General features: G+C 39.9%; 1 protein-coding gene across 1 annotated transcript in view; it reads right to left on the minus strand.

Annotated features, from left to right (window-relative positions):
• foxj3 (forkhead box J3) overlaps nucleotides 1–20,435 on the minus strand; it is a 111,856-nt gene that overhangs the window by 9,242 nt on the left and 82,179 nt on the right. Inside the window, exons 5-9 of the mRNA XM_014998698.2 lie at nucleotides 19,818–19,919; nucleotides 11,990–12,118; nucleotides 6,207–6,381; nucleotides 2,635–3,057; nucleotides 1,999–2,100 (exon numbers count right to left, since the gene is read on the minus strand). Of these exons, the coding sequence (XP_014854184.2) occupies nucleotides 1,999–2,100; nucleotides 2,635–3,057; nucleotides 6,207–6,381; nucleotides 11,990–12,118; nucleotides 19,818–19,919 (931 nt within the window). The remainder of the gene's footprint in view (nucleotides 1–1,998; nucleotides 2,101–2,634; nucleotides 3,058–6,206; nucleotides 6,382–11,989; nucleotides 12,119–19,817; nucleotides 19,920–20,435) is intronic.

A 20,435-nucleotide genomic window follows, 5' to 3' on the forward strand; every position in this document is an offset into this window, starting at 1 on the left:
TTTAATACAAGCTTATAAGGTTTTTCCATGGACTATTGAGTTATTATCGTGGGGTAATAAGTCATCTGATTGTGTCTCTATTGTGTTCGTGTCTGAATGGGTTAAAGGGCTCCTTTCTGTGCCGTTCCATCTTAGCCTTAACAGACATAAACATGCAGTAAATAAATCGATTTTCAATCAGTTTTTTGCACCAAAGCGTTAATAATAATAAACACGTTTTATTATTATAAAACACAGCAAACTAATGGTGGTAGACGGCCGCACTGAATTAACTCGGGGAATCTCATCTGTCCGTGTATCAATCAACTCCTAACCTCTTCTTTGTTCTGTCACAATTATCAATTTTTTTTAATTTTTATTATGCTCCAAACTTTCTGAGGTCTGACCCCCCAGCTCACCCGCTGCCTCACACACCGAGCCAGCAGCGTCACCTTCCCATTCATACTTCATGACAGTCACTCCCACATCGACACGCCCACCACCAGGTGTCAAAGCTCCTGTCATATCAATAATTACTTATTTCATTCATATTGCTCTTATAGAGCCTCAGTGAAAACGTGTTTATTATTATTAACGCTTTGGTGCAAAAAACTGATTGAAAATCGATTTATTTACTGCATGTTTATGTCTGTTAAGGCTCAGATGGAACGGCACAGAAAGCAGCCCTTTAAACCATTCAGACACGAACACAACAGAGACACAATCAGATGACTTATTACCCCGCGATAATAACTCAATAGTCCATGGAAAAACCTTATAAGCTTGTATTAAAGCAGAAAGTACGGCTTCCACCGTAAAAAAGGCTTATAGTATCAATTATGCCGCATGAACTGATCAGTAGATTATTGCGAGGGAACGCAAAAGTTTTCCGAGGGAACGCAAAACCTTTTGCGAGGGAACACAAAAGTTTTGCGAGGGAACGCAAAAGTATTGCAAGGGAACGCAAAAGAAAAAAAATTCCCCACGTCCCCTGGGGGGCTCCATAGTTAAGACATTGCTTTTTGTTTGGACAATTTTTTTTAATTGTCCAAAAAAACATTATGATAATTTCTGTCATTTTTTTAAACAACCGGGAGCAACTGATTAGCATCTCAAAGCTCAAATGAGCTCGACTCCATCGCTCTGTTTTCAAACCACTCGGCCAAACAGACTTAAAAAGGAATGGCAAAAGCAAACGAGGTGGATCAGCAGTCTTTGCCTAGAGCTGATGATATATGCTGATGATTCTGTCACTGGATGGTGAGGTGTTGGCATTCTGCGTCATCATGAAACATACAGCAACAGTCTTCAGTCAGAGGTATCGTCAGATATGATGCAAGACTGACTGCTTCTGGAGAGTGAAGATACTTCGATGATATGAGTGAATGAAAAGGTTTTTTCAGAAAGCTGACATTTCTGTATTAAAATAACTTGTTTGTTTTTCCTCCTGTAATTATCTGATAAGGTGAATTTTGGGTTTACTTTAGTTGTAAAAAAACAAAATAAACAATTAAAAACTATTGAGCTGAGTAAAAAGTTTCACATTTTAAATCAAATTAGTTAGAAATGGGGTAATTCTTCATCCTAATCCTTTTCAAATTAATTGAATTACAAACAAAAACTATTTTTATACTGTTTTGATTTTTTGAAACTGGATGACAAAAGTCTTCAGTTTGGTGTTTTGGTCTCAACTAACTTTTTTTTAAGGAGAATTCTGTTTACAGAGACTTCATAATTCATTTTTTTGTCGTTTCTCTAGTTTTGTTTATTTATTTTGACTATTTAAAATGTTTTCCAGTTCCAAAGTTTATTAATTTGACAATGTGTTCTTGCATCTGTATGCCATTAACATTATATTACTTCAAAACTGTCTCAAAACAACAATGTTATCATTTATCCCAACAACTTATGGGACAATTTATCGCCCAATCTATAGTGACAGTGCTGTTATGAATAATAAAATCCTGAGCGCAGGTTGAAATATAAACTAATGGTGCAGGGTTTATTAGTGCAATGGACCTTGGAAAGGAGAAAGGTCGACATCAGCCCAGTTGTAGCTGCTGGCAATACGACAGCTTTCTTTCAGGGCATCCAGATTGGGATACCACTCGGACCGTAAACCTGCAACACAGACACACAGAACGTCATGTCTGTAACTCTAAGAAGAGCATAAAGTTAAGAAGTCATAAAATCTAATTCAATTCTAATTAAATACTGGCTGCTGAATAATAACAGCTTTCTTTTTTATTTTAATTTTAGCAGACTGTAAGGTCAGATTATGCATTTTCACTGCAGTCACGTTTTTGCATTTGTACTTGCAGTAATCTGGAGCCAAAAGAAAGAGGAGACCAACTCATCTGACAGTCGAACAGTTCCTGGAAGTGGCCACTAGGAGGAGCCAGTGTCTATAAATCCTGCTGAAGTCGGGGCTTCAGCACGGCTTTGTTCTCCACACCAAAGGTAATAAATTAAAAGATAATTTACTGGTTAAGAAATTAAATTGTTTTCTTTGAGCTCTCTGGCAAAACGGGGAGGATCACCTCCAAACACGGTCATGACTGCACCTGAGCGCCTTCGTCCAGCCGTGTGACGGATTCAAACAAAGGGAAAACAAAAGCAGACGCCGGTCCAGCAGAAAGAGACGGAGGGTCTCACCTGTGTTGCAGGCCATCTGTTGCGGGTGGGAGAGGCTCTGGTGCTGCTGTCCGTGTTGGGAGGGGTGCTGGTTGTGCTGCGTGTGCTGGGCCGGGTGCGCCGTGTGCTGCTGCTGCTGCTGCTGCTGATGCTGGCCGTGGGTCGGGTGCTGGCCGTGCTGGGAGTGCGCGGCGTGCTGCGGGTGCTGGCCGTGTTGGTTGTGCTGCGAGAGGTGCTGGGCGTGGGGCGAGCCGTGGCCGGGATGGGCCTGGGCCGGGTGGGACAGGGGAACCTGGCCGCTGTTAGCGGGGTGGTTGTTGTGGTGGTTGTTGGGCTGGTTGTTTGACAGGCTGTTCTGAGTGTTGATGGTGCCACTGGGGGAGTGCTGATAGGAGCAGGAGGTGTGGGTCTGCTGGGAGTTATCCGACGGCATGCCCATCAGACCTGAAACACACACACACACCGAGCTCTGAGGACACGCAAACAACCAGAGACTCCCAGTTTACGACACTGCAAACCTCAATGTAGCTTACTGGAATTTAATACAACAGGCCAATATAAAGTAGAGCATCAAGTGAAAGTGGATAAAAATAAATCTAAAAACAATCAGAGGGATTTTGTTTTAGTGCTGGGTGATATCGCTGAAAAACAAACTATGACATAAGCCAGGGGTCTGCAACCCTGGACCTTCAATGGCTCTTAACTTTGGCTGAACAAATAAATAAAGCCAACTGATACTTTTAAATACAGACATAAAAACAAATCTAGTTTTTAGCAGTTTTACAGTATTTTCTTTGAATAATTTAATTGAATGACATTAAAATAATCAATTCTTATACCTAATTATCTTGTCATTAGGTTGAAAACAATGTGCTTTTCTTTTACATCCATCTCTTTTTGCTAAAAATGTTTCTTTTTCTGTATATCAAAACCTAAAAATAGAAATAAAATGGTGGTTCCTTAAAAATAAATTTCCCATAGTGGACAGGAAACTTGACATTTTTAAATTAAAAATATAAAAATGTCCTATGAAAAGGTCATTTTGATAAGTTTATTTATTTACCTGGATGGGGGACAAAAATTGGTCTTTAAATATGGCAAAAGTTGCAGACCCCTGATATAACCGTTTCATACAAGTCAATATCAATAATTATTGATTAGCTTTTTTCATTTAAACATATAAAATCCTGCCAAACTAGTCACCTGACCGTTTCTGTTTTATTCACATGTTCCTGCAGAGATGTTGTACTAATTTTCTCTTTTCACTCCACACAATTGTTTATTTTATTTTTAAGCAGTTATAAGGCACCGAACTGCTGCGCCAGCTACTCAACAGGTTGCTAGGTAACCAAAGAGTGACTGAGTTGCTAGGTAACCAAAGAGTGACTCAGTGGGTTGATTCCACTAATCTTCCTGAACTGGCTGTTAGGTTGGTTGGGTGGCTAAAACCTTTCCTCTGCCTACATCTCCCAGAATGCTGTGCGGTTCTGGATCAGAGGTCAGTGAAATTATTCAACATTTTATCGGATCATGTGTCTATGGCGATATATGTGTGTGTGTGTATATATATATATATATATATATATATATATATATATATATATATAGCTATTGATTTATTGCCCAGCCTTGTTTTGTTTACATTTGTAGTCTGTCCCCTTTACTCTGACGCCTCTGAATAAAATCCAGTGTTACCACTGCCTCCAGAGATTGTTTAATTTAATTTATTTCAAAGTAGGGAGCCGATAGGGGGCGCTAGGGGACCTCAGAAAGTTGGAGGTAAAATAAAAAAATACAAATATATATATCAATATATTTTTAATTAGAATTTTTTCACCATATAAAATAATGTTTTTTAATTAATATTATAAAATAAGAACACCAAATATCAGTCTGTAGATAAAAAAAAATCAGTTACAGACAAACCGTACCATTTTTGGCTGTAACTGCAGTAAAAACCAGCCGTTAGTTTTCTCCTGCTTCATGTCTATTCACTACTTTGTGATAAAATCCCAGTAAGAAACATTGAAAGCTGTGATTGTGATGTGATAAAATGTGGAAAAGCTCCAGGGGTGTGAATACTTTTGCTAGGCCTTGTATCTGCAAACAATACATTTGAATGCAGACGTGAAAAGTGGATAGTAATGTAGTTAGGCTCTCTCTCACTGTTTACTTTGACTTCTTTCAAACTCTGAGCAGCGAGGGTTTGAATCCCTCATGAAATCATCATCAATGCAAATTCAGTTTATGCTAGATTTTAATCTTTGGTTATTTCATAAAAAGTAATCAACTCAGTAAATATCTGAAAATAACTGATCCTGGAAGCATGTCAGGGGTTTTTAATGGAGAGCTGCTGCAGGAGCGTCAACATTTGAGAAAGACCAGTTGCCATTTTGTTGCGTCAGGGAATGACTCAGCTTGGGCTATTGGACGTTTCACAAGCTGGAGCTGCTGCTCTCTTTCCTCCTCAGAGTCCTGTATCATCTCTGACTATCTGGTTGTGCAGCTCTTTAAGCAGCACGAACATCTGCGCAGCCCGCTGCAATCATCTGAGCGGTGGGGAGGGGCCCTCAAGAGGCCCCGACCTTCACAGTTTTGGCACCGCGAACCCATTCCACTGGAGTGCTTTCAGAGCCGACTCTGGGCCCCGCACCTCCACAATCGCCGCAGGGGTGACAAAGGTGCATCTCTTATCGGTACAGAAAGCCCATTGTCCAACCAGGGAAATACAGAAAGCAATTAGCGCGGCACCGGAATAATAATGCGAGCTCATTACCTATTATCAAAGCCAGTGAATTAGCTCACTGTCCGCAGCGGCAGAGTGTGAAATCCTCCAAGCTCGATTATTTACGCTCTTTAATTGCAGGAGCTTGTCTGAGAGAGATTTCACTTTTATGCACGTAAAAAAAAAAAAAATCTGTGTTTTAACTAATAAAACACAGATGATAGATTAAAGCAGACTCTCATTAGCATGAAATGCATTTGATTTGTGAAAGTGGGTTATCCACAGAAAGCTCAGTCTGCTTTCCTCCTGACTCGCTTGTCAAGAGCTTCATGTTCATCAGTCAATCAGATTATGCGCAAAACTGCTTTTTCTTCTGCAGGGATTCTGATGTTTTCTTTGACTTGTTATCCATTAAAAAGATTTAAAAAATAAAAAATCCCATCAATGTAAGTAGGAGTTTTTGGGCTGCCAACAAGCTCTTGCCCTCCGTTTGAAGTGCGACCAGACGCTCTTAACTTTCACGTAAGGGCGGAAATAAAAAGTAAAGAATTAACAATAAAAAGTGCAGTCATATCTCTTTATGTCCTACAATAAAATATTTAAAGCATGAACTCTCAGACTCCAGCTCTAAATAAATAGATAAGTCTTAGCATTTCCCTGGCAAGAGCTTGAAAGTCCTCTGTAAAGGTTTGGATTAAAGCCAAGTGAGCAGAGCTGAATACCTGCACACTTAGAGTAAACCTCATTAGTTCCTAAAGACTCTCTATAGCCCCAGCTGTTAAGAACAAGCCCACATTAGGAAAATCGCTTCTAGGGTCTTCGGCTCGCTGATAGATTTCCCCCCCAGCGCCCTGGAGAGGCTGCTCACCTTGTTGGCTGAAGGACTGCTCAAAGACAGACTTGTAAAGGCTGCGGAAGGAGGCACTGAGATCTTCGAAGTCTGAGAACGGGAGCTGCTTTTCCCTGTCTGGCATACTGTACTGGGACTGGGGGGGCTGCTGCAGGCTCATCGACTGGGACACGGGCTCCGGATGACTGGTCACCTGGGGAGATGGAGGGAGACGAGGGAGAGGCTGGGTTTAATGTTTAACATGTGAAAGGAGATACTGCTGGAAAGATGTTTAAGCAGACATAAATTATATGTAAAAAAAAAAAAAGTAGAGCATGATATGTATTCAGCCGCCTGTAGCTGTGCGAAGGCTTCAGAGGTTTGTTAGTGAACATTTGTAAAAAACAGCATCATGATAAACAGCAGACAGGAAAAGAAATCAGGCTGTGGAGAAAATTTAGAGCGAGGTGAGGTTATAAAGCAATATCCTAACCCATAAAAAACATGTCACGCACTGCTGTTCAATTCATCATCTAGAAAAAACCCCACAAAGTCAACGTGAGCCGACCGGCCGGACAAGGAGGGCGTTAATTGGAGAAGCAGCTACTGCACAGCAGCAGGAGCTGCAGAGATCAACAACTCAGCTGGATTATTTAATAACTTTTAGTTTTGCACTTCATGAATCTGTCTTTATTTTAGGCCGACATTGACACCACACTGGTTTGGTCCGCTTTAATCAAACTCTGGTTCATTGGTCTACAGAGTTTGGTTTGATTGGGGAGGTGTGAACGCGCAACTGAACTCTGAAGTGGACCAAACAAGCAAACTCTGGTCCGATTAAAAACCTAGGTCTCAGTTCAGCTGAATTGAACTCGCTTGAATGCCAAACGGACCAGAAACCACTACAAAAGCAGGAAGTGGACTACAGCATTGTGGGTAAATACAACCAGAACAAATGCACTAGAGGGTGAAATGGCTCATTTTTTTATTTTTACAAACGACAAGAAAAATCCTATAACCACTAAAATCTGATGCCACTTCATTTTTGTTTACAGTTTGTGAAGAATGAAGTTGTGCTCAGTCGTCTTCTGAGGTTTTTGTGTCATTTCCTTCAGTAGTTCCCGGTGCAGCGCCACCACAGGTGAGGAGGTTAAAAGTTTTTTGGATAGTTTGACGTAGCGCAGTATAAAAGTGAATCTCACCAGGTGAAAATGTAAGAAATGTTGCAATTTTGGTCAAAGAGATGCAAGAAGAAATCCAAAATAAGCCAAAGGTAAAGTTTTGGTCTCATCTGCACATTATGACTAGATCGTCACCACTATGAAACATGGGGGCGGCAGCATCATGTTGAGGGGAAGTCGTTCTTCAGCAAAGACAGGAAAGTGAATCAGAGTTGATGGATTTTTGTGTGCTTCCTGCACAGCGAGTGCGGCGGTTCGAATCTGCTTCCTCCAGAAATATTCACATTATTCTGTAAATTTCCCTGCAGTCAGAGTGTGTGCGTGGGTTGTGCATATAAGTTTCTGTTTGTTGCGTTGTTGGAATAATTGTTGGTGCAACAGAAACAGAAAAAAACAACCTGTGAAATATTTCATGTAAATCAGTGATAAAACTCAATGATATCTCCATTCTGTGAAGCTGCGACCATCGTGTTTCAGCCTGAAGATGCGTCCCTCATGCAACATAAAGAACAAATTACGTACACCATAACAATGCAGGTCAGTGCTTACCGCCTTGGCTCACACAGCATTAAGAGAGCAACTCGAACGGACATAAAGCCAATACTCTGGTGGCCGAGCAAAATGTATTTAAAACAAAATCAATAGCAATACCTTGAACAAATAAGCAGGCATTTTATCCATGTATTTGTGTGGGCAGTCAATGTAACACACCGCCTCTGGGTGTGAGACAGAAGCACTGCTCCCTCCAGCTAAGGGCTTGTCTGAGAGATTCACCGCAGCAAAGGCAGCAACGCAGACACAGTCCTATTTCACACAGCAGAAACCTGACCTGTGTCCACTGTGGGCTCGCTTTACAAGAGAGGTCGTGTTCAATTTTTGATCCTAACATCTTCCTCTTCTAAAATGCGGACAGGCCGCTGAAGTGTGTGGCTCGCGGACTGGCTTGGAGAAGAGTGGAGAGGTGATAATAAAGCCAGAGTGTTTACTGAGAGCTGCCGCTTGGGCTGGGAGAGAAAAAGAGAAAGAGAAAGCAGGAGCAGGCGGGCGGGCGGGCAAGCGTGAGCGCATCCATCAGGCTGAGCCGATCGATGCTCGGCGCCTGGAGCGGGGAGCACTCCAGGATGGAGGGAGGACCACACCAAAGAGGGGGCATCTCTGGTGGGAGGACATCAGAGGGAGAGCTTCTCTTTGTCTGGCTTCCAGGAGCGAGCACAGTTTTCTTTGTTTCTCTTAACCTCGTTCCTGATGTTGTACTCTCGCTCATGTCCACCCTGAACCTCGGTCTATTGCCGTCTGCAGCTGGTTCTTCTGAACAAAACCTCCTGGGGCTTTCCCATCAACTCTCATACAGGATACAGTCGGCTTTCTACGACTCGCGGGGTTTCGTTTTTAGTCCTTTTTGTGACCATTGCTCTCTAGCAGATGACAACTATTGATCAAAATGTGTAATTTACTACTCTGAACTAAAAAAACCCCCAAAAACCCCACTACAACGCAAAAGTTTTAACGCATCTTTAATTAATTTACGCTCTGCTTTCTTGCAGAGCGTAAATTAATTACGCTCTGCAAGCATAATTATACGCTTGCAGAGATCAATATTCCTTCAGGATTTCTGTGGGGTTTTGGATTTTGGCTGCTTTATCGCTCATTTTTTTTGCGCAGTTCCAGAAGTGGAACCGGCAATGTCAGGCCGACAGTTCCAGCTCAAGTTCGATCGAGAAATTTAAAACTTTACTAAATTTTATAAGGTGCAAAGAGATTTTAAGACATATCTTTAACTTTGTGCACTGGCCTTCCACTATTTCCCCTGCAGAAACAAATTATTAATCAAACAGGATTCTCATCAGATTTCTTGTAGTCAATCACCATCTGCCGAAACAAAAATTGGCTGAAAGCTACTATGTAAAGCCTTAGATTTATTTTGTAACACTGAATGCTGATTTGCAGGTTCCTTAAGACGGATCTTAGCTTCTGCAAACCCAATGAGAGAAATATACATTAAGTTATATTAAATGGCAGTTAGCACTGATTTATTTAAAATTGTTCTTAGGCAGGGGAAGCTCCAGAAAAAGGACTGACCACCAAAACTAACAGGTCAGATCAGAATTTCCTGAGATTTATTGTGCTGTTATATGTGAACAGATACTGAATACTGGCAATCAATTTAAAACAAATCTGCAAAATTCAACCTCCGTCAGCTCTATTTTGATTCTTATTTCGTTCATTGACATGTTCTTTTTTTTTTTACTGAAGTCTGTTGTCTTCTGAGAATAAAGACTGTTGGTAAGCTCTTTTATTCAGGACCAAAACTGCAACATTCGTTACGTTTTCAGCTGATCTGTTTTAGCAATGCACTGATCCTCTTTTTTTTCTTCCGATACTGATACAGATATCTGTGGTTTAGAATCAGCTGATACTGATCCGATACAGAGAAACTGTGCTGAATTGACTTCAAATGTTTCTTTTTAAACAGAGGCATAAAAGTACTGATTTACAAATTTATGTGGTAACTCTGCACCAGTACAGCACACTTATTTACACTAACAGCTTCACAAGCTTGGTTGAACACGTTATAACTTTAATTTGTTCAATCAGTGCAATTTGAGAGTATAACAGCCAACGTAAAATAATAAAAAAACTCAAATGGAAAAAAACAATTGGTTGACCACCTTGGTAAAAAATGAACAAACTTTGTTTCAGCTTGTTCAGAAAGTACAATTAGGAATTATAAATATAATGTAAAATAAATAAATCATGACGTGCTCAGAGCACGAAGCATAGAATTAGACTGAATAGATCTGCACCTATGAATCGGGCAGATTGTCACAAATATCCGATATAGAATATTTTTCAACATCAGGACCAATACAGATATTAATATTGGATCGGTGCATGTCTACGCAAAGCAGCTAAAAGCAACCTTAATATTAAACACATCATAAACAGATATAATTCATGTGTTCTGGTTCATTTATGTTTTATTTGCTGGTTCTGTCAAACTCCCACAGTGCAAGCTTCACCTCCATAAATAGGATTTCCAAGTAGCATTGCGCTGACAGACATTTTAAAATAGTGCAGCAAGACTTGGGAATAAGGAAAATGGATCATAGGACTGGTTGAAGGATAGGCTGCAAGTCTGGAGCTGGAAAAAATAAAAAAAAAGGTTCTGAAAAGTTAAATATAACCAATATGTCTGCCTAGAATCTAAAACTTAGTGATGGGTGCAATAAAAAAGTAGTTTTTGCACTTCTGATGATTTGTTTCTCATTAAATCTTTCCCACACTTTGGTATACAGTCTCCTTCACTGAGTACACTGATAAAGTGTTTTATTTTAAAAAAAATGTCGGAGAAATTGGTATTCGTTGGCAGTTTAGTTTGTGCTTTTCATATCGAATCAGACACTTCATCTGCTAAGACATCGTTTGTTAGAAAGTTTAGGAATTTAAAGATAAATTTAATACCAAAGCATCTGGCCAAGTGGTCAGTTATGAATAATTTACCGCCTGATAGCAGAAAAATAAAACAAAAAAACTGGAATCTTCAATTATAGGCCTGCAGCTCTTGCATTGGACCATAGTAATGTGATTAAAAATAAGTAATGTGGAGAAATAAAGGACAGAAATCAGAGCATCTGGCTTATTTATCCATCAATAGCAGATAAAAAAAACCTGAGAAATGCATCATTCTTCAACATGTCAATTAATCCGTATGTCAAGTTTTCAGCTAATAGCGTTCACTGAATCACTACATTGGTAATGATTTAATAATATCTGATATTTTTCTCCAAATTCAACTAATAAAATAAATAAACCACCATTTAAGATTGGCAGTAATTAGTAAAATGTTAAAACTGTCTGTTAACTTGCCTGTTATTTGTAGAGATGTCACTGGTTCAGTTTAGTTGGCCTTTATTTTCTGTCTATTGTCTATTCAAAGGTCTGACTTTAAACATCCTTCATGAAAAAAGCCAGCAAGCGATTAGTTGAAGAAAACTAAAGGTTCTCCTGAAAGCCTTGTGAACTATAAATCAGCACAACTTGATATTTCCAGGGAAGTCTGGCTGCTGGGAAGGAAAATTCAAAGAAAGGAGGAATTTCTCAGAGACGTAAGAAATAATAAAAACATTAATGTTTAATAAAGTGTTTTTTTTTTGGTGGTGGCTCAGCTTTGCCCCAGTTTTGTAGCCAAGAGTTAACATCAATTTGTATCAATTTAAATAAACACCCATTTGTTATCATTTAAAGTTAAACATTTCCATGAATTTTAGAGATTATAAAATGCAGAAATTTCTTATCACTCATAAAATATGACTGATATGAAACTTAACCACACTTCCTTAAAGCAGATTAGGATCAGGATGTAAAAAAGTACTTTACTCAAGCTGCTGGCAAATGGGGACAAAATATATCTGGTCATGTAAAAACACCAAAACTACTTTTTTTTTTTAAAAGGTGAAGGGGTGAAACGACCAGCATCTGCCCCGTTACATCGATGTGCTGCTACAGATGATTGTGATCCTGCGTGGCTTGTATCTCACGTTAGAAGAAATAACATAGTTTGAGATAAAAGCTGGCGCTTTGAATCTTTTTGCACTTGTAGAAATCTGTTTTCCAAACAGACAAATATGACATTGTTCTTACCGGTGTGTAGCTGTGAACGCTGCCCACACTGTTGAGATTGACAGAGGCTAGACTCTGATCAGACAGGCTGTTGTTAAGGCTGCTTCTCGGACTATCGCTTCCTTCCTGGTCTGTGTTGTACAACGCCACCTGGAAAACATAAACACACAAACGCATAAGAAAAGGAAGACATTAAATAATTTAATTTATATAAAAACCATAAAGGCCTTTGGGTGGGTGTGTGTGTGTGTGTGTGTGTGTGTGCTTTTTTTCGGGGGGTACGGGAGCCACAGGGTGCTGCTTAACACAGCCACTGAGGGGTTTTGTAAAAGGGAGTCTGGAAACAGCTGAGACATTCCCACCGCTAAAGGTCAGGGCACTGGCGATGTCAGCCACATCTGCTCACCGAGCGCAAATCGGTTTGGGACAGCTAACAAAGGATTTCAGTGCAGCCGAGACGCTGACCTTTCAGTGTAGGAGCGAAACTAGCTGAAGCACTTCAGGACGACAATCTTAATTATCATCTAAGAAGGTTCTGTTGCCCCCACCGACGCCTAATAAAGTGCTCATCAGACTCTGAGGACAACAGTAAGCACAATCCAGATAATGAATGTGACAAATCCCAGAGAGGTTAGCCTGTGTGCTGAGGTTTGTTTTGCCAGAAAGGAATGGCAGTAATGCACTGATGGCTGCTGCAGTGGAGGAGAAGAGCCTGGTATTTTAAGACTGGTGTGTGTCTGTGTGAGCCTGTCTGTGTGTGCTGATCCATGACTGAGTGCAGCATGGTGGCTTCTGCTCATCACTACGATCGGAACAGAGCGGGCTCTGTGCTGAGCACAATGAGACAGCAGCAGCAGAGTCTTCAGGCCGACCTGGCCCTGCCAACATCCTGCCTCCCAGCAGCAGCGGCGGTGGACTGAAGCCTCTAGTGTTTCTGCAGAGACGCAGCGAGCTGCCACACAGCCTCCACAGGAGGCAGCCCTGACTTCTTCCTCTGCTCAGACTGATGTTTGGCCCGCTGACAAACATGCTGGTTCACTTCCAGGACGCAGAGTTAGAGCCCAGATACATTAAGCCATTAGAACGGAGCTTGGCTCCTGCACTAGTACCAGGGTTCCCACACTGTGTTTGTGTGTCAATATGTCCAAATTCAACATTACAGGTCTGGACGCAAGACAAGTGAAAGGACGCAAGTATGCAAGTAAAAATACATAAATAGGTGGAGGTAAAAAGTATGCAAGTAAAAATACATAAATAGGTGGAGGTAAAAAGTATGCAAGTAAAAATACATAAATAGGTGGAGGTAAAAAGTATGCAAGTAAAAGTAAATATGTGTAAGAATGTATATGTAAAAGTATGCTAGTGTAAGAAAGTAACTAAGTGTGCAAAAGTTTAAGTACAAGTGTAAGTAAAAGTAATTAAATGTAAATGTGAATAAGTAGGTGCAAGTATGTGTACATGAGTGTATGTAAAAGTACTTAAGTAAAGGTACTTCTGTAAATAAATGCATGTAGGTGTGTGTATAATTATGTGTACGCAAATATGTAAGTAAGTAAAAGTATGTATATTTACATAAGAGTATATAAATATAAGTAGGTGTATGCAAAAGTATGTAAGTGTAAGTAAGTACGTGAAAGTATGTGTATGCAAAAGCAAGTACATGCAAGTAAGTATGAGCAATGGTAAGTATGTAAGTGTAACTATGTGTAAGTAAACGGATGGATGGATGGATGGATGGACATAACAGGGCAGATGGATGGATGGATGGATGGATGGATGGATGGACATACCAGGGCAGATGGAGGGATGGACAAAGACAGATGAACAGATACATGGATGGGGAACTTTTAGAAAACGAATAAGAAATAAAGTCTGTAAACGGAAATATTTTCCGAACTAAGTTTTTCATCCCTCATTATCCAGACTATGTGGGGTTGGGGGTCTAATTTGATACGTTTGCATTCATTTTCTGACTGCATAGAAACTCTGTGGTACAAAGAGTTCGTTAGCAGTGTTCATTAGCGTGAAGAAGAAACTGAATGAGCAGTTGAGGATAGAGACTCGAGCACATCTACGTAATCAGCTCCACAATGCTAATCAAAAACACCGTGCCACAGAAACATAAATGTTGTTTAATGAAGTCATAAAACAGGCTTTTATGTCTCAAGTCTCTCACCACAACCTATTTTTACTCTACTCAACCATAAAGTGTGTGATGATTTGAAAAACCTCGCTGCTCTGTGGTTTAGTCAAGCCCCTGAGTCCCCTGAGTGAGGACACCCACTTAAAGCATGCATCAACAGCCTAACAGAGTCGCAGCTTACCCACAAAACGTACGAGCTTGCACTTACATACGGCAAAAACACTTAAATACAATTAAGTGTGCACACACAGGTAGAACAGCGCACATAAACACACGCAGACAGGTTCATGCAGGCAGGAGCAGCGCCGCAGTAAATGCTGTGCATGGTTATTAGGCTACTGAGTCAGAGATCTATTCTTAGCAGTGAATTAAGTAAAAAGCCAGAGGTGTCTTTTACATGGAGGGGGGCTAATCTGCAGCATGAGACATGGATTATGGAATCAAAGCAAGATTGGCCCAGGTGTCTCCAACAACGCCAGAGCACAATCCCTGCATGCAGGATTGAACAGAGGAAGAGAGAGACGACAGACACGTGACAGAAAAGGAGTGTTCATCTGTAAATAAGCCTAATTACAACAATCCCTTCCTCTGCTCAATCACCACCACACTTCAGTGGTGAAATTTCAACACATTCACAGCAGAGTCTTGGGTTCCCACAGAAGATGGTTTCTGAGAGCTCTCCATGAGAAGAGGACAAAGGGGAGAAATTTAGCATGGAGCGTCCTACAGACGACAGAACGAGAGCAGAGGTTCCTGCTGGTTCAGTAGTCAGCCTGCAGGCCTCTCCCATTGGCCTGTTGGGGAAGGCGGGAAGGAGGGACCGAGGGAAGGAGGGAGAGAGACTGGAATAGAAAGACAAGAGAGAAAAACAGAGAGAGGGAATTCCTGTGGCTTGGCACTGCACACCGAAAGAGGCGTGGCCTGTCGTGTGTTTACAGTGTAAAGCAGTTAGAAACAAGCCCTCTCCTAGGAGTTTGGGCCTCAGATCTGTTGCTCATTCTGTCTTCTGCTCGCAAAAACACAAACAAACAGAAGGAAAACAAAGAAAAACCTGTCGCTCATCAACAGCACAAGTGTCGGGTTATTTTATAATCTTCTTGCTCATCTGCGCCATTTCACTTCTTTTCTTTTTTTTTTTTTTGCACTTGGCGGCAGAGTCTGGGCTTCACTGTCAACACTTAACATCAGGGCTCCATTATGTGGTCACTGCCGGTGTTGTGGATTCAGAAAAAGTGTCATCTTCCCTTACTGCATCTTGCAAAACTATCCATACAACCTAAACTTTTCCACATTCTGTTGTAAACACTAGCTTCAATGTGACTTTATGAGATAGATGAAAAAAAAAAAAAAGTAGAGCGTATTTCCAAAATAGAGACAAAATGGCTGGTTTGAAATGAAAATAAATGCCTTCAACCCCTCTTGTCAATGCAATCAAAGCTTTAAATTTGCTGAGACATGTCTGCACCACGTTCACAAATAGAGACTTTTTAAGCAAATATTCTTGCGAAACAGATCAGTCAGCTTGGATGGGGAGTGTCTGACAATCAATTTTCAAATCTTGCCATAGATTATCTATTGGAGATAAGTCTGGGTGATGCTAAAATATTAGTCTGCTTTGATCTAAACCATTTAACTCTAAATCGAGAGACTTTTCAATACCACAGCAAAACAAGTCCTTAAAACTTTATTAAAAATAAAAAACTTTTCCACTGGCCTTTGAAGGACACAGTTTAACAATGTATTTCATTTGAACTCAGAAGCTGAAATTTCCAAGATAAAATCATCAACAAAGTCCCTAAAAATCATAATTCTACTTGAATAAAGTTATAAATTTCTCACCAATCCAGACCTCAAAATCTTACATAGTCATCTTGCTCACAAAATTAGCTGATGCAAAAACAGTTTCTGATTTTATTTGTCATTAATCTGCCACGCACTGTTGAACCCAATGCAGCTGCAATGTAGTGAGAAATCTGGGTAACACTTTATTTGAAGGGGGGTGAATAAGACTGTCATGACACTGTCATAAACATGACATAACATGTCATGAACATGAATAAGCCTTCATGAATATTTATGACTGTTGTCATAAAGCGTCATTCGGTAAATTATGACACTTTTAATACAAAGTTGACATTATTCAAAATGTCTTTGTTATGACAACTTGACATTAACCAAGAAATCAATACTGATATAAATTTGTTATAAAAGTATTACTGATTGCACTTTAAAAATTAGGTAACTTTATGTTATTAAAGATAAAGTTTAAACAGTAATGATTTCTTGGTGAATGTCAAGTTGTCATAACAAAGATATTTTGAATAATGTCAACTTTGTATTAAAAGTGTCATAATTTACTGAATGACGTTTTATGACAACATTCATAAATATTCATTCATGTTCATGACAGGTGTTATGTCATGTTTATGAAAGTGTCATGACAGTCTTATTCACCCCCCCTTCAAATAAAGTGTTACCGAAATCTGTTACCATCAGATTGCAAAGGTAATTGTTAGCAAAGTCACACAGCATATCAATTAGCAAATTTCTCTTTTTTCCAAACTTAGAGCTGGAACATGGTTATATTAAAGTTTTGTTGGAGGTAAAATAAAACAGCATAAATATCACATCTATGTTCCAAATATCACTAAATGCCACTTGTATCACAGTCTGAGTGCTGAATTGTGTCGTTCATGATGGCACCATGTTGGAGTAGCTCTGCTGTGCTAGATGTGTTTTGTTTTGTGCAAACTTCTGTTGATTTATTGCTTTTTTGGGCAATTATTCCAGGATTTTTGCTCTCACTTTTTTATATTTTTGGAAAGTTACGATGCACATCAAGTTCAATCAATCTCTTCCAACGATCAGATTGGGCGAGGATTATATTTCCGACTGCAACATCTCTCAGTTTGGGTTTCCAAAAGCAAATGAGGTTGGGGGTAGCTGTGATCGTCAACTGATGATATCGTCCATGTGAAATATCGTCTCTGCTGCTGGGATTTTGAACCGCATTTTAGGACAGTCCGGAGACTTGTCAAACAACAATCTTTAGTCAGAGGTTGCTTCAGATTTGTTGCAATATCAACTGCTACTGGAAGCCTTTCCTTCCCACAGCATCGCCATCCACGACGACTCTTTGAAGATAGGTCATGATGACATTTTGTAAAAGTTTCTTTCAATTGAATTGGTCTATCTGACCATCTAAATACATTTGGTTGGGGGTTTTAATGAAGTGAAAATGTTTAGGGGTTGTGAATAATTTCACAAGGCGCCGTATATCTGAGTTTGAGAACATTTCTGTTACAGAGATGTAAAAAAAAAAATCCAGTTTAGTTCAAAGACACAGCCTGCAGCAAATAGTCTGACACTTGTCAAAACCAGCTAAAGAACTATAAGATACTCTATCGTACATGTACACACTTGCTACAATACGGCAGACATATGCTCAGCCTTCCTAAGTCCCTGACACACAACACCAACTCATATTTCCTATGAGCGCCGCGCTAACGTTAAATCATTTTTTTGTATTATTTGTAGTGCTTGTAGTAAATGAATAAGCGACTCTTGTAGGCTTTTTAAAAGTGCTCCTGAGAGCTGCCCCCACTGGGCCCAGAGGATGAGAGCTTAAGGTTAAAAAGCCTATTTAAATTTCAGAGAGAGACACATACTCACAGCTAACAGCTAGCGGTCCCTGTAGCTTTGCTCTGTGATGTATAAGTGCTTCTAAGCTTTTACAGATGTAAAGAAAAAACAGAGCAGACAGTTGTCAGCGGGGGTGGAGGGGTCACCTGTCGTTGGTCACAAAATGCCAAATAACTCTGAGTGAAGCCTGAGCTTCGTAAAGAGTGTCAAACACATCATTTTGGGCTGCATCAAGATCATGGATGTCCTCTAGGGTTTGTTGTGCCAGAATGCATTGATAAAACCCATTGAACAGTTAAAATACCAGTACATAGCTGTCTCTGCATGCAATAAGTATATCTTAAAATCAAATAATGTCGGACATCTCCAGGATTTCATGATTGTTTTTGTGATTTTTGTTTTTTTGCAATAAAAATCACAGATTTTGTTATGCCAATTTATAAATATTTGCGCTAATGTGTGACATTAAGTGCGACTTTTAGTTACTCTCCACATCGATCACGGACTATAACGTGATGTCAAGTAAGGCTGAGGCAGAAACTTAGTAGGATCAAGAAGTACTGCCACCTGCAGATGGGAGTAAGCATCACATAGACATGATGTATTTCACCATTTTTGAAGAAAGTTTGCAAAAAAAAAGTTAATCAATAATATATATCACAATAGACGAGTGTCTACATCAATAGATGATCTGATGGAATATTCACTGAACTCTGGGAGATGTAAGAAAAGAAAAGCTTTAACTGCTCAACCTCTCACTGTGAGTTAAGCAGCTGTGGTGGAATCAACTGACTTATTCTTGGTTACCTAGCAACACTCTCACCCTTTGGTTACCTAGCAACAACCTGCTGAGTAACTTGCGCAGCAGCAGTTTAAGGTTTCGCCACTGTGCCTTATAAATGCTTAAAGATAAAAAACAACGGTCACGCCACCAGTTTGGCAATATTTCAGATATTTAAAACAAAAACGAATTAATTATTATTGATAGACAATTATTGATATCGACCGATATGAAACTTTTATGTCGTCATAAGTCTTTCAGTCATATCGTCCAGCTTTATGTCACAATTATGTATTAGTAGGCCTGTCACAATAAATTTAGTTCAACAATAAATTGTCCCAGAGGTTACCGAGATAAACGATAATGTTGTTTTCAGCTAATTTTCAAGTAATATCATTTTAATGTCATAATAATGCAAGAACACATTCCCAAAAATCAATTAACTTTAAATTCTAGTGAACATTTAACACTGGAACTCAAAGACATTTTAAATATCAAAAATAAACAAAAGCACACAATTAAATAAAATGAATTATGAAGTCCTTCAAAATAGCACTGGTTGAAAGACTTATCCAGTTTTTGGTGGAAAGAAAGAAAAGAGAAAATGATAAATCATGCAAATGGAAATGATTTAGTTTGTTTCCATTTATCACACGATTAACTGTTTTATTGCTTAATGCAACAACCCTATATAAAGTGTGGGGATGTGTTGATTTTATGTGAATTTCCACAATCAAGGAACCTCAAAAGACTGAAGAGACTAACTGATGTAATTGGTAGTAAATGGATAAAAACTGCTTTGATTTGACCGACAACGTCATAAGAACAGAACTCTTATCCTGAAGCTTCTTGTCACGTGTCCCTCCATTTAGAGGGCCACACAAAAAAACTATAGCGGGCCGGATTTGGCCCCCGAGCCTTGAGTTTCACACATGACACAGAGTGTGAGAAGCACTCAGTTTCAAGTGTCTGAGAACATATAATGTCTCAGTATCAGTGTGAGAGTTGGATTTCTATGCAGAACATTACAGGAGTCTGGTTGTTGTGCAGGAAAGAAGTAGAACAGGGGCAGCTCGTTGTGTATTTTGGTGTGGGTTGCAGAGGAGAGAAGCTTTAGGCACATGAGCAGATGCTTGTGAGTGCCAGCATCTCCCCTCCACGAGAGTGTGCCTCTCTCTGTGGGGAATAGTGCTGTAGGTGGTTGGAGAAGTGGGCGGGGTCAGGGTGCAGCCGTGGAGCCAGGTGTGTGTTGGAGCTGGAGGCTGGATGGCTTGCTGTAGTACCTTGTTAGTCACAGTGTTGATTGCCAGCGTTGGAGAGGCACTTCCAGAGATCATACAGTCCATCCCCAAAGACTCTGAATCCAGGCTGTATGGTGTGGAAGCCTGTGGAGGTGGGGAGGAATGAGGGGGGTGTAGAGGCAGAACAATAAAAATAAATAAAATAATAATAATCCAATTATTACAAACACAGGATCTCACCACAGAGGGCTGAATAGAGCGGCCTATATTAAAGGCATAAACACATAAACTAACACCAGATGCATCTGCAAGATACCAAATATAAAACCAGAATGGAGCAACACCTTTATTTAGGTCATCTTTGAACTGAGATTTTTTTAAAAAGCCCCCCCACCCCCCTTCCTCCCTGACTCTCACTCCCAATCAGACATACAGTGTTGCACATACATGCCCTCTTCTTGCCGTATATGCAGTGTTGTCAGAGATAACTCTGCTATGCCCGTCTCCCAAAACTGCTTACTGTAAGAGGATTGGCTGCCAACAATACCACTTTTTTAAATTCACGATAAATATAAATGAGATTTCAAAAAAAGAGAAAAACTCAATTTCAATGTCTGTGACTCTTAATGGAAAGCCTTTTGGGCAGACGGTGTCTCGGTG

This window comes from Poecilia mexicana, unplaced genomic scaffold, assembly GCF_051168715.1.
Source record: "Poecilia mexicana isolate PSO_F unplaced genomic scaffold, ASM5116871v1 scaffold_5, whole genome shotgun sequence".
Lineage (NCBI taxonomy): Eukaryota > Metazoa > Chordata > Actinopteri > Cyprinodontiformes > Poeciliidae > Poecilia > Poecilia mexicana.